Source organism: Balaenoptera borealis (genome assembly GCF_965194805.1).
Source record: "Balaenoptera borealis genome assembly, chromosome: 21".
NCBI lineage: Eukaryota > Metazoa > Chordata > Mammalia > Artiodactyla > Balaenopteridae > Balaenoptera > Balaenoptera borealis.
Genome location: NC_138880.1, coordinates 31,227,542 through 31,243,123, shown reverse-complemented (window position 1 = coordinate 31,243,123; position 15,582 = coordinate 31,227,542). Strand labels below are relative to the sequence as shown.

Here is a 15,582-nt window from a genome sequence, read left to right as displayed (position 1 = left end):
CCTATGATAGACATTTCTCTGTCTTCTCAAATGGGAGTCTGATGTATATCTGGAAGTTACTTTGTGCCTACACTTGATGGGCAAATTTCATATATTATTTCTTTGTTTTAATGGTCAATTTATTCAGATCATTTTATTGACATGGACCTATTCAGTGAATGTTAAGTATAAACCACATAATATTACTAAGGGAACGATAAAGTTTACATAATCTGGATATAAAGGAGAACTGTACCACTCTAAGTGAAAAAAAAAAAATCACACGGAAATGATACATATGAAAGAAATCACTGGTACGTGTGATGTAAGGATTAGTCAGATTCACACTCGACTCACCAACCTGGCTAATTTTAGGCATCTGACATGTTTCAGTGAGGTATCCTAATTATTACAGAATTGTTAAGCAATTAATATTTGCCATACATCTTATAAAGTATATGGATGAATTAACCAAATTAATATACTGCTTCACAATTTTGAAGATTTTAATGTATTAAAAAAACTTGCCCAATACTTAAGAAAAATTATTATAGTTTTATATATTCAGAACCCAAGGCCAGCCATGAAGCCTATTTTATGGAATAAGAGACTGTTGATGAATTTTTGGGTCACAAAATAGCACAGACATTAGAGACACTGAAAGATTTTATTTTTTCTCTTACTTTCATCCAAACACACCCTTCTGCGAAAAACATAAAAGCATGCACATTGATTGCATTCTTTTAAAGATAAACCAAGTACTAACTAAGCTGTAAATCAACAGTAACACAAACAAAAGCTTAAATGATATTATGTGAAAAGATTTACAGGTATATAGGGCTCTTAATTTCATAATTCAAATCATATCAATACATGTTAAAAAGAAGCTTCTAATTTTCCAAATATTTTGATACAAAAAAATTTTAAACAAATATTTTATAGACCTTTTGTGAGAAGAATATAAGGATAGTTACAAGAAACATGCTGTTCAAGTGATCTTATGCAGTTCACTTGGCCTTCTCCAAATCAGTTATAATCAACATGATTCCAATGGTACTGCTTCTTAAAATTTAAATTGAGAACATATCCATGACATTCAAAGTAAGTTACACAACTCACATTTATTGTGATCTAATTAGAAATAGTTTCTAAGTTTAGGACTGTTAAAAAGAGTATTTAACGAAGACATGGGATTGATCTAAATTGCACTTCACAGGGTAAGAGAAAATTGCAATTTGGCATGAGAACAGAAGTTTCACCTGCACCCCCATTCATAATGAGGCCAAGTGTATCCTGTGGGAATGTGTGTATCAATACATATACACACACTAACATACACAAACCAATTCATACCACCCAACTCTTCAGAGGGGTTACTTGAAATGGCTTACTCTGGTTCTGGAAAATCAGACCAAATTTCCCTTAATTTGTGTTTCCATTTTGTTTATCATGATTTAAATGGTGATAAAAATCCATTACTCAGAAGCAGAACTGGTATCTTAAATGACCAGTAGGCAATCAAGCTTGAATTGTAACATTAAAAGTAGAGCAGATCACACTTTAAAAAAGGTCCTCTTCTAGGGGATTAATTGTTCCATGACTGCAAATTATGTGATTTGGTTCCTGAAACAAAGCTTCTTTTCAGGTGATACAGATGAATTGTGTGGCCCCATTAATACCAATGGGAACAAAACAAATTTACTCCGTCCTGATGGATTAAGTCTGTACTTCACTGGCTTGAGGAAGGTGATTTCTTGACATAAGACGAATACAAAATGCCTTTGCTGTGGATGGTGGGCTGGCTCACGAGAGCTTAAATGGTTCAACTCTGCATCAGGACAAACGCTGGCTGGCGACACAGTGCTTTCCCGTGAGCCCCTGTGCCAGCCCCGAGCAGCAGCCCTGCCGGTGATCCAAAGGAAAAGAACTCGAAGACGGTGGAAACCGACCATGATGACATAAAAAAAATGATTTGGGGATTAAATATTTTGCTAAACCCAAGAGTAACAGGCTAAAGGCACATGCTAATAAACCTAGTCAGGTGTTTGAGAGCTCCCACCATCTCAAATATCTATGGACTCAGGTCCAACAAAGGTTCACACTGATTATTTCGATATAAAAAATAACAGGAAATCTTAAGGTTTTCAAGTACGTATGGCACAAATGTCATGAAGTGCTAGGAGCTTAGCTTAAATCTTCAAAAAGCTGAGCAATTTAAAGTTCTGCTACAATGAATCAGGATCACAATTTTAACTTAAACTTAATTCTCGTATTTTTATACATTATTCTTTTGTATAGAGTACAGGGTGTGCAAATGAAGCTGTTTCAGTAAATATCAGAGATGCTACTCACTTTGCCAATATAAAGTGAAATCAGCTAACACCACAATACAATAGAAGTCCGCGCTAACCAGAGCTCCCCTCACCAGCATTCCTCAGCCTCTCCTCGTGTCCTTCTCCATACTTAACTATAATTTCTTTCATCGACTTGGAGAAATTAAACACAAGGCAAAATATTACACAGCTGCAAGATACTAAATATTTCAGTGATAAGAGTTTGGACCAGTCAAGTTGTAAAAAATTGAAGATAACAAATACAGTGAAAAATACTGCAAATTAATGTTCATGAATGCAGCTATCGGAATTACAAAACAGTAACAAAATATATAATCCTAACAGTCTTCTGAAGTTGACATTAGTTCATAGGAAATGCCAACTATAACATAAACTCTGTTTATCTTTTCCCTTTCCAGCAGCTTCTGGACTAAAGTTGTAAAACCATGTATGTTTGCCCAAGACCAACTGCACATTGGCTTTAGTCAGAAATTCTATTTCATCCAATGTTCAATCAACAAGGCTTTATTTACGCTTCTCATTAAATTCAGGAACAATCGGGTGTAATGTGCAGCCGCCAGTAATAAACAACGTAGCACATCCCACCGCCTGGAGACAGCTACGCGTTTACGCTTTAATACTAACCCACAAGCAGCCAATTAAGGTTCCATAAATCCACGTTTTTACATATAGTTTCCTTCCAGCCTCGGTCATAAGCATACCAGCAGTCAAACCACTTAAGATCAAGAATGATGGTAAGGTCTTCTTGAGACTTAGTTTAGAATTAACACATTCTCCGGGAAATTTGTTTCTTCTTTCTGGATCCAGTGAATCATAGAATTCTATAAGCAATCTATAGCCAGAATGAAAAAAAAAAGTGTTAACTTTCAGGTTTAGCCATTTCAATATTTTAATTCAACAAATATTTATTGGCTGCCTATTATATGCTAGAGAAGTTATAGGTCCTTATAGGAAACACCCAGAGAGTTGGTTTAATTGGAGTTCCTAGACATTAAAAATATCTTTAATATGCTCTATGATTAATGTAAATGAATTATATGTAATATTTATAAACAGATGGTTTCAAGTAATTTTATGGGGATGTTTTTGTTTTTTAAACTTTAGATCTGTAAAACTTTACAGGGACCTGACACACACGTGGGCTTTTTCTCTGCCTTTCCCAATCTTTACCCCTCCAAACACTCCTCCTCCTCGCAGGTCCTGTTCTACCAGAAGTCAGAGAAAAGATCAGCAGTTCTTATAAATGGAGAGTTACCCCCCAAAGCCCCTATTCGCATGGAATTACAAAAGCAGGTAAAAGAAGGAAAAATAGCATAGTTAATGCAGTTTCCTTATTTTAAAAATGTAAAGTTATAATAGCAGAATATACTCAACATAAAAATCTGAAACACAAAGTACAAAAAGGGAAAGTCTTTCTGTTGCCTTACAACTCACATTCCCTAGAGAAAATCACTGTTTTAAAACGTCCAGACTCATTCTAAATATACATATAAACACCTATAACACAAAATACATAGGATATTAATCATATTATTCAGGGTTTTTTTCTGATAACAGATTTTCATGTCAAAACACATAAATCTTACTTTTAAAATTTCTTCCATATCCAAAGTGGGTGGTGCTGAATAATTGGTTTAACACATTGTCATGCACAATTGAGAGTCAATGAAACACAGAAATGTGTTTATAAACTTCATATAGTTTCATTTTCAACATAATATACTTTAAATAGCTTTCACTTGTTAATCTAGGAGGGTTAATTAGGAAGTGTTTTACTGCCATACAACAAGGAGAGGAGAAACAGTGGCAGTTTCCTGAGAAGAAGCATTTTAGGGACTAAAACACAGGTACAATTTCTGAACATAAACAGAATTTTGGAAGTATTTTTTTCTTGCGGCTGCATTGGGTCTTTGTAGCTGCGCACGGGCTTTCTCTAGTTGCAGCGAGCGGGGGCTACTCTTCGTTGCGGTGCGCGGGCTTCTCATTGTGGTGGCTTCTCTTGTTGGGGAGCACGGGCTCTATGCGCGCGGGCTTCGGTAGCTGTGGCATGCGGGCTCAGTAGTTGTGGCGCGCAGGCTCTAGAGTGCAGGCTCAGTAGTCGTGGCGCATGGGCTTAGCTGCTCCGCGGCACGTGGGATCTTCCCAGACCAGGGCTCGAACCCGTGTCCCCTGCATTGGCAGGCGGATTCTTAACCACTGTGCCACCAGGGAAGCCCTGGAAGTATTTTCTAAAGCCTTTAAAAAAACCATACTTTTCAATGTGGTCCTAATAAATTTAAATGGTGCATCCTATAACTCATAGATCCATTTTTTTCAGAAAGAGGAAAAAAAGTATAGATGTTTAAAACACATCTTTCAAACAACAAAAAGGATAAAATTTCCACTGAAAACAAAACAAATAGTAAATAAATAATATATCCTGAAATTTTCATCCACGGAAATTCAGTTTCTAAGTATTACATCTAAACCTAAGACCCAGTTTTTATCTTCCTGAAAAGAGAAGAAAATTCTAAAATTTCCACCTTTAGAAATTTGTGTGAATCGCAGGGAGACTAACAGGCTCACCCTCACCTGACCTCGAGCTCCGCCTGCCCCAGAGGCATCCAGAGGCCCGCCTGGAACTTACTCACAGCAACTCTCAGCCAGGGGCCAACACCGCACTAGCTCCCAAGTCATGTTATTGGTGGGAGAAACACAAGGCCAACCCCAGAAACGGTTTAGGCCCCAAGATGCTAATAGCAAAAGGACACTTTTCTTGTGAAAATGTCAACTGCCCCTTCTTCTTCCAACAAATACAAAGGGGTCAGTTCCACGTACTCGTGAGACACCGTCCTCCACCCACAGCCCGATTCTCTCCGCACCGCCAGCCTGACGGCCTGTCCTCAGCGCGCACACACTCCCCTGGACCCGGGAGGGCGGGCCTGGGGTATCTCAACAGTGCAAAGCTTTCTGTGTGTCTCTCTCTTCTTTAAAAAATTTTATATCTTTATACGCGAATTACTGAAATGCAGTAAATAACAAAGGACAGCCCCCATAACAAGATCTTTCACAGTAACTTTAACAGTCAAGTTTAAAACACGGACAGAGGAGGCACGGAATGAGATCTGACTTGAGTTTATAAAAGGCATTCTTAAGATAATACAACTGTTTACATTCGTCTCACGCTGTTTACTATAGTGACTGTTGAGCCACTGTTTCTGAGGGGCTAGAACTGTCGTTACTCACTTATCTTTTATTTCAAAACGTTCATGAAGCCATCTTTTCATGTATACTTGTTCTTCTGGGACATCTTTTTTGTCTATACGATCGATGTGAATATGAATTTTTGGACATTCTTTGCAGAGAAATTCTAACAAGAAACAAAAAGATTTCACTTTTATTATTTTAGAATTCACAGTTACATAAAACGAAAATGAGCTTTAAAAAAGTTTAAAAACAATGAAGAAGAACGGATTCTTTCTTTAGCCAACAAAAAAAAGAAGAAGAAAACAAAGATTATAAACTGGTGGTTTTGGGTTTCAAGTTGAAGTCGTATGATTTCCAAGTCTTCCACAGTTACCTAGGTCACGAGTTAAATCAACCAAATGTGACTTTTCATACAACCACCTGTAATAGATTCGACAGGCAGCCCAGGGTCAGGAGGCCGGCCTCTACTAGAAGCACGGAGCCCCCCTCTGAAGGGGTCCCCAGATGCCCAGCACCATCAGACCCAGCGACCCCCTTCGTGGGGCCACCGCCTCCGGCCCCAAGCCCAGTGCTCGCCACACGTCCCTGCCGCCCCCACCGGGCCGTGAGCCCCGCAGGACACGGAGGGGTGTTGCTGGCAGCACCGGGCGCACAGGCGCAGTGAGCCCCTCAGTCCTAGCGCCGAGCCAGCCCGGGCCCTCCCTCCACGACTCCACAGTCCTCCCCGCCCCTCTGTGACTTGCCAGTGGTTTCTTCTCACTGGTACTCCCTGCTTTCCTGATCCTTGCTGTACTTTAACATATTCTACTCGGTTCGGGAACCAGACTTCTTTCCGTGGAATAGCTATGAGCCCTTCAATAACTACAGATCCCAAAACATGCTAATTTGAAAAAAGCAGACGGTCCTTTTTTCAGCCCATGTGGCACAAGGGATAAGGTCAGGATTTATTCCAAGATAAGACAGAACTTTGAGTCCGGAAATACCATTTTCTGCAGGTGGCTTTCTGTGGAGACATGAGCATATTAACATACTTAAATTCCTGGAGAACAAGGAAATATTGCTACGACATTTAAGAGAAGGCTATGTTCCCTGGGTGGGTACGCAAGTAGGAGGCCGAGGCCTTTTATCTCAAGCCGAAATGTGTCCAAAGACGCGTTCTGAGAAGCGGTCACTAGTGTGCTGCAGAGGTTGAGGAAGACTTTAAGCTAACCCTTAAAGAAGGTTCCGCCTCTGGACCACACACACCTCTTTCTGCTAAGTGCTCGCTACAACTGCTCTGAGTAACATGCTGCATTCAGGTCATCAAAAATTCTCTCATTTTTCCTACACTTTTAGGAGTGAATTGGCTTTGATGATAAATGTGCAAAAACACTGCCACAGGGAAGATTTTACTTTTTCAATATTTTTCTTCCAGTGTCAGAAACGAATGCTTGCGAAGTCAAGTGCTTGGGACGTGTCAGCAAGGCCTCTAGTAAGATGCTGGCGTGAGAAAAGGGCCCTGAAGTTCGCATGGGTGCTTTTAGGTTTTCCCACCTAAAATGTACACGGTACTGTGGTATTCACACCACGCTTTCGTGCACATCACTTCACTGGACCTTCGTGCACCTCTGTAGGCAAGGACTGTTGCCTCCTCGTGGGGATGAACGAACCGAGGCCCAGCGTCGTCAGTAGTGGAAACAGGTTGGCCCGGTCCCTGTGGTCAGGCATCCAGACACAGACCATACACGCACCAGATCAACTCTCAGCGCATCCAGGAGGTTCTCCCACCAAAGATGAGAAATGAGTAACAAATACTTTCCTCAATAGTCGGTAAAGCTTTTGTGTCTATATTAGTAAAAACCCTTTTAGTTGGGGCATATTTCATAGGGCATGAGCAAAAATTATCCATGATATTTAGGGAACGTAGGGAAAAGTACTCAAATTAAGGTGCAATTGTTTTCTAACTATAGCTTTTCCAGCAGGTCCCTAGAGTATATTGATGCGCTAGGGCCAAACAGAAAGTCTTCCAAGTATCCACACGTCACAAGGTCTAGTCTCTGGAGAAATTAAGGTGTAATTGTTTTCTAACTGTAGCTTTTCCAGCAGGTCCCTAGAGTATATTGATGCGCTAGGGCCAAACAGAAAGTCTTCCAAGTATCCACACATGTCACAGGTCTAGTCTCTGGAGAAATTAAGGTGCAATTGTTTTCTAACTGTAGCTTTTCCAGCAGGTCCCTAGAGTATATTGATGCGCTAGGGCCAAACAGAAAGTCTTCCAAGTATCCACACATGTCACAGGTCTAGTCTCTGGAGAAATTAAGGTGTAACTGTTTTCTAACTGTAGCTTTTCCAGCAGGTCCCTAGAGTATATTGATGCGCTAGGGCCAAACAGAAAGTCTTCCCAGTATCCACACACGTCACAGGTCTAGTCTCTGGAGAGACCGAGTCCCGAGTGCTCTGTGCCTGGGGAGCCTGGCGAGAAAGGCAGAGCCCAGACAGCGGGGCCCAGGACGTCTGCGGGCTGAGCTGTGTGCCTCTGCACGCCAGGCCCTCGGGTGGTGCCCATACAGCTTGCTGTCCGCCTTACAACCTGCCCCCTTCCCTCTGAAAACAAAAACAAAAAAACAATATGACCTAAATCCAACACAAACTGGATAGATACATTGTTGTATATTCACACCAATGAACAACACTACGTAGCCTTATAAAAAAATTACGTAAGTGTATATACTGACATGTAAAGATGTTCATGACACACTATTAAGGGGGAAAAAAAAAAGCAGGATACGAAGATATATATACATATATAAAATCTCATTTAAAAAAATACATAAAGGCACATACACACGCCAACATACAGACATTATAGAAAAGAAGACTCTGAGGGAAACATCTGAACTGTTATCTGGGGCTGCATCTGGACAGATGAGTTTGTAGAGTTTTTTCCCTTCTTCAGAGTTACCTGTAATTTTCCCTCCGAATATGTTTTCTTTTCGTATAAGAAAATATTAAGACACAAAAGTTACCTAGAACCATATAAAACGCTTAAACAGAATATCAATTGTTGTCCTTTAGCTCACAATTTCTTCTGGTATACCACCCATTTTAAAAACAGGATTTATAAATCAATTACAGTCAAACTGCCCTGTCTCACCTCTGCCCAATGGACGCTGTCCATGAAAGCGCTCAGACTCTGCTGAAAAGACCAGATGAACCACAAGAGGATGCCCAGATGGCTCTGAGCCATACCCACATTCTAATGAAACAGACCACGAAATGGGAAGGATACGGTTCACGGTTCACTACCTGCCGCCGCCCTCTCCGACACGAGGCCTCAGCAGACCCACGCTACTAGACGCTGGCCACCGCGAGAACCCCTGCAGGGTCCCCAGCACGCAGCTTCACCCCGCTGCGGCGAGCCCGTTGGCAGTCTGCAGTGCAGCTGAGGCCACCCAGGTAACTCTGATGGAACCGCGATCCTCCTACAGGGCTTTGAGAAACACTGGTCTATGGCATATCTATGAACAATCTAGCAACTTTATGGAAAAAAATTTTTTAATTGGGCTATATAATATGAGTATTAAATAACAGCCCACTGTGTATGGAGATAACATTTAATACTTATTAAATTCAGCCACAAGGTACCTACAATATTCCAAGTTATGGAATTTTATACCTAACCCGACTTACATCATAATTTAAGTTTAAAGTGAATCTTAATTTATACTAGACTAAGTAAAGCAGCGTATCAATCAATTCATGTAATAATGAGAGTTTTTCAAGCTACAGGTCTCAACTCAAAATCAACACACAACAGATGTCATCTCTTACGTGCACAGGTGTATTTGTAGAATAATGTCTCAGCAGTGGGAATGTAAATGCTTTTGTAAATTTGATAGACGTTGTCTGGACAACTTCTACAGAGGTTGTACTGTATTGCACTCCTATCAGCAAAGTATGAAAGTCTCTGAGATACTTTAATCTCACCCACAGGGCCTGTTATCTAACCTGTTAATGGGGATTTTTGCCAGTCTGATAGTAAAAAAATGGTATCTCACTGTACGTTTTAATTTGAATTTTTCTTATTATGAATGAGGTTGAACAATTTTTTTCTGTGAACTGTCTGTTCTTACCCTTTACCCATTTTTCTACTGAGTTACTGATCATATCAATTTATAGGAACACTTTGTACATTAAGGAAATCAGCCTTTTTCTCTGCAACCCTCCACTTGTCTTTTGGTTTTACTCTGCTGTAGCGTTCCTTGCGGAAACATTTACTCTTAATTTATTGAAATGACACATTTTGTTTTCCACATGGCTTCTGAGTGTGACAGCCAGGAAAGCCAGCCTTTTCAAAAACAGAGACACTCGTCATGAATGCACAAAGCCCCATCGGCTACGGTGCAGAACAAGTGGAGCAACGGGAGGAGGCACTGGGTCTGGAGCCCGGGAGACGCAGCCTAAAATGGTTTGCCTCCAAAGGCACTTCTGATCTACCTGGGAGGGGACAGAGTAACCACATGCCAAGTGCTAACCTTAGGTGCACTTCGTGCCACGGGAGTGGAAAGCAAGAGGAAGCTTTGTGAGCCAGCAAGCAGAGGAGCGAGGGAAGCCTTCACGGGGACAAGGTTGCAGACTTGGATGAGAGCAACGGAGGGGAAGGTGGCCTGGCCTACACACGGCCCTCGGTCAGAACCCGCATGCAGGTGCAGGAGGGTTTCAGTAACCGTGAGGAAACCGGTCCCACCCAGCGAGCAGCACAGAGTAGGAGGAAACGACGTGGAGGAGGAGCTTGGGGACCAGGATGCTGAGTCCCGGGACGTCAGCACTGATCCCGTGGGCGCGGCCCAGCCCATGAGTTCCTAGGACTGGACGGTGACATGATAAAGCAGCATTTTTAAAAGGTTATTATGGGAATTAGATCTCGTTTTCATAAACAATAAAAATGTGTTTAATCTTACTTTTTGAACAACGTTTGATAAACGAATGGCAATACTGCTGAATAACTAAATGCACTGTCCTGAAATGTAGAACTGGGTGAATGACTCCTTCCACGGTTAAAAAAGATAAAAAAGTACTATATGTTGCCTTTTCTGTAAGAGGGATGGACAGTAAACTTGTACACACGATACACAAGTAAGGAAGAAAAGTGGTTACCCCTGCGGAGGGGAAGGGGGAGACCAGGTGGAAGGGGACGGGGTGGAAACAGGCCATTTCAACTGTATACTTTATGTACTTTTGATTTTTAAACTGTATGATGTATAATACATGCCAAAGAATTACACTTAAAATAAAATTTAAAAAGCGTGAGCTTCCTGCTTTACTCGGAGTTGAAGGCGGTCACGAGAGCGGTCGGTCGGTCTTGCCTTAGGTGCAGCTGCCCCAGGTCTGAGCTCCTCCCGCCACCATCAATTGTACCACCTTTTAGTCCCTTCCTGCCTCAGCCCTCTGTCCTCTCTCCCAACCTCTGGGAGCTACCCTCTGTGGCCCTGAACACGTTCTGAACGGCCGCCTTCAAGAGCTGCTACGGAGAGAAGCACCTTGACAAGCGAGCTAGTCCCACGGCCGGCGGCTGCCACGGCGAAGCATGAGGCCCCGGCAACTGACACCCTGAGGAGGGACGGCAGCTCCACACGCTTTCTGTGCCCACGCCACATGCAAACGTCGCCAGCGATCACGAGCGTCTGTGGGTTTGTCTAACTACAACATGCCGCTCGCTTAAAATTCTGGTTTTTTCTGGTTACTCTGACATAAACAATAGCTCAAAGGTCCCTAACACCTAGCACGTGGCTGAAAAAAAGAAAAAGTCACACGTAACTGTCAGTGATACTAGATTTCACCAATGTTATATGGAAAACACGTACAAAGATGGAAACTGAGCACCAGTGCGCACCTCAGTGTGGCTAGGCCAGCGCTCTCCTGCCTCACTCCTTCCTTAGATTTATGGAACTTTTCCATTTCTTTGTGTAAACCTTGGGCGCAAGGAGGCTGACCTAACGATATTGGGCAAGTTCAAGGACTAACAGGACAGCCAAGAAGCACCAAACTTAGCAGGACTAATGAAATTTCAACTGTTACAGATTAATAAAAAATATGTGAGAAATACAAGTATATATACTTGGAAACCATATCAATGTAATGTAGTAGAATACACCTACCTTTTTAAAAAAATAAACTCTACCTGGGTAAACATATAACTCGCTCAAAACCAACTCACCAGCCATGGACGGCGCTTCCTTCCGCTGCCCTTTATCATCCACGGTCCCCTCAAAGGCCACTGTGACATCATAAATTGCATCCAAGTAATTCTTCATAGAATCAAAAGCAACATGAGTTGCCTTTATTCTTGGTGTCAGCACATGTTTTAATACTGGAAGGCCTAGAAAAGAAGTTGATTCAGTGTGGCCATACATTAGTTACCAAACACCTTGGAAATAGAATATAACACCTAAATTGTTTTTAAATTTCCACTAATAGACCAGTATATACTTTTGGTTAAATCTCATACCTATAGGACATTAAGAAAGTTTAGACAGCACTCTCACATGACTTTCTCAATTTAAATCAACATTCATTTAATACACATTTATTAAACATCTACATGTATAAGACCCGGTGGGAAGCTGTTGGAAAACCTGCCCTCAAGAAGCTTATGGTCTCTCAGAAACCCTTTGATTTGGAAATCTCTGACAAGAGTAAACATATGATCCTCATTTCTGGCAAAAGAATAAAGGTGGTAGCACCTTGCCCATGGTTACTCAAGATTCAGGAACAATTCCCTAATTTCTGACTCCAAGTCCGTGATTCTTTCAGTTCTATTTCTACTCAAATAGAGATGCAGTGGGATTACCTAAACGACCCCCACTGTGTACAATATTTGAACTAAGAACTGATGTGGTCTATATAACATGAAATACTGGCCTGATACTTTTAGGGTAATCGAAGAATCTAGTTCCTCGGTAAACTTTTTTAAAAATCTGAACTCTAATTCACATACCCTAAAATTCACCATTGTAAAGTATACAATTCAATGGTTTTTAGTTTATTCAAAGAGTGATACAACCCTCGCCACTATCAAATCCCAGACCATTTCCCCCACTCCAAAGACACCTTTCAGCCCCGGCAGACACCGCACACTACCCCCCTCGGCACACACCCACCCCACTACCACAAATCTACTTTCAGTCTCCGTGGATTTCCCGATTACGGACATTTCACATAAATGAAATCACAGCATGTGGACGTTTGTGTCAGTACTTCATTACTTTTTATGGCTGAATAATGTTCCATTGTATGGCTATGCCACATTTTGTAAATCCACTGACTAGCTGACAGACGTGTGGGTTGTTTTCACCCTCTGGCTATTATGAACAATGCAGCTATGAACATTCATATAAACTGCATACGAATGCTGCACATGAACAAGTCTTGGTATGAACATACGATTTCAATTCTCTTGAGTATATTATTTATATATATACACACACATATACTTTTATTTTTAAAAATTTTTATTGGAGTATAGTTGATTCACAATGTTGTATTAGTTTCAGGGGTACAGCAAAGTGAATCAGTTATACCACACCTATACTTTTAAAAGCTTCTTTAAGTGAGAAAATATTGCAATCTATATAGAACAATTAATCACACATTCATTAGTGTACCTGCTAGTGCTAAGAATTTGTTCCTTTCCCCTTCCTATTTCCTACTGTCCCCCTTTTCCTGGATTAGAATATTTATTGACAATTTAACAGAAAAGTGTAGCTCTCTGAAGAAGTGACATGAAAATAGACTAGAAAAAAACTTGATTTGGATTTTCTGTGGCTTCTCTCCAGGGAAAATTAGCTGCATAAGAAAGAACAGCTATAGTATGTTGGGATCTTCCTGCAGAAGAATTTTTAAAATGCAGAGTGGTGTGGGAAAGACAAAGATTCCCACAATCACATGTCTGACTTGAGTCCCTAGGGCAGAAACAGTTTAATTTATTCACAAACTTATAACAAAAATCTGAATAGTATACCAGGCTGGGAAACATTGGTTTGTCAATTAAATTAGTTAATACTTCCTTCTTTGCTATTGGAACTCACCCAGTTTTATTACGTCCATAGTTCTACAGAATCACTCTGTGGTATTCAGTAAGAACAATTATTAGAATCTAAGTTAAGTCAGTAAGAAGATAAGAAGACAGAAAAGTAATACTTCCCTAAAAATGAGTTATAGTGAAGGTTTGGAAAAATCAACTTTGTGGCAGATGAATAAGAAATACCTATCACTATTATGTAGACAAAGTGAAGGCAAAGTCTTCTCATTAAGGAATGTACTAGGGGCCGCTCCACTATCTGCAAACCTTGGGTCATTATTATACAACCAATTTCATAGGGATTTCCCTGGTGGTGCAGTGGTTAAGAATCCGCCTGGCAGGGCTTCCCTGGTGGCGCAGTGGTTGAGAATCTGCCTGCTAATGCAGGGAACACGGGTTCGAGCCCTGGTCTGGGAGGATCCCACATTCCACGGAGCGGCTGGGCCCGTGAGCCACAATTACTGAACCTGCGTGTCTGGAGCCTGTGCTCCGCAACAAGAGAGGCCGCGATAGTGAGAGGCCCGCGCACAGCGATGAAGAGTGGCCACAACTAGTGAAAGCCCTCGCACAGAAACGAGGACCCAACATAGCCATAAATTAAAAATAAATAAATAAATAAAAATTAAAAAAAAAAAAAAGTTTAAAAAAGAATCCGCCTGGCAATGCAGGGGACACGGGTTCAAGCCCTGGTCCGGGACGATCCCACATGCCGCAGAGCAACTAAGCCCGTGCGCCACAACTACTGAGCCTGCGCTCTACAGCCCGCGAGCCACAACTACTGAGCCCACGTGCCACAACTACTGAAGCCCACGCTCCGCAGCAAGAGAAGCCACCGCAGTGAGAAGCCCGTGCACCACAAAGAAGAGGAGCCCCCACTCGCCGCAGCTAGAGAAAACCCACGCGTAGCAACGAAGACCCAACGTGGCCAAAAATAAATAAATAAAAAATAAAAAAATAAAACCAATTTCATAATAACACTATAGAGACCAATTAGAATTTCAATATGGAGAGAGCCAAATAACAGGCATTTATAATTAACTGCTCGAGCTTGAGCCCACCATACTGAGATCTGCCTCTGCCTCTATGGAAAAGAAAACCCCTGAGCCCTAAACAGGAAAAGGGTAGCTAATTAAATTAATTCTTTCCGGTCAATATCTAGTCTATTTTAGTATCTGCTGTGCCTTGTTTCCATCTCCAGATCTCCTGAACTTCTAGTTGGTACTAACGATACTCTACCTTACCTTTTGACCAAGCTTCTCCCTGAGGGCCATTATAGTGATGCTTGGTATAACTGAAATTTTGTTGCTAGTATTATAGATTGGAAACATAAATAAATGATACTCATTGGACAGAAAATCTTTATTGATCCATGCAGGAGATTCTACATTTTATAGATATATAATATATATATATACATACACACACACATATGTATTATCATCTCACTTTACTCCCACAAATTAAGTAACCAAGGTTCAGAGAGATAAAATCATTTGCTCAAAGTCACACAGCTCACAAGACTTTATAATGTCTTGTTCAGTACTTTCTTATTCAGTAATTATTAACAAGATACTACTCTAAAACTATAAACATGTAGGTTAGAGGTTAATGAGACAATAAAATAAATAGCTATAGTACATGGTAGAATGTCTTCAAAGAGATTAAAAATATCCTCAGAATATAAAAATACTACTCACACTTAAAGATACTGTCACTCTAACTTACTGGTAAAGGCTTCAGGAAAAACAGCACGTTGGAGTGAGGCCAGGATGGAGGCTAGTAGGGTAGAAAGTGGGGGAAAGCCCAGCGGATGAAGGAGGGAAGAGAGGCAGGATCTGGAAGGTCTGTGGAGCACATGTCCAGAGCCAGTAAGGAGTTAAGACTGAAAAGTACACTGGGCAACACTGCTGAAGGCTTTGGAACGGTGGGCGGATGTACTTAGGTTGGTCTGTGGGACTCCCTGGCTTTTAGGCCAAAGGAGAAATACTATCTAGGTGCTATGAA

At 41.2% G+C, this 15,582-nt stretch overlaps 1 protein-coding gene across 2 annotated transcripts in view; it reads right to left on the bottom strand.

Moving 5' to 3' along the window:
- Nucleotides 1-632: 632 nt before the first annotated feature.
- AGPAT5 (1-acylglycerol-3-phosphate O-acyltransferase 5) overlaps nucleotides 633-15,582 on the bottom strand; it is a 62,209-nt gene continuing 47,259 nt past the window's right edge. For both annotated transcript variants that reach the window (XM_082375362.1, XM_082375361.1), the window contains 3 exons: nucleotides 11,716-11,877; nucleotides 5,559-5,682; nucleotides 633-3,165 (listed from right to left, as the gene is read on the bottom strand). In XM_082375362.1, the coding sequence (XP_082231488.1) occupies nucleotides 2,940-3,165; nucleotides 5,559-5,682; nucleotides 11,716-11,877 (512 nt within the window). In that variant the 3' untranslated portion in view covers nucleotides 633-2,939. The remainder of the gene's footprint in view (nucleotides 3,166-5,558; nucleotides 5,683-11,715; nucleotides 11,878-15,582) is intronic.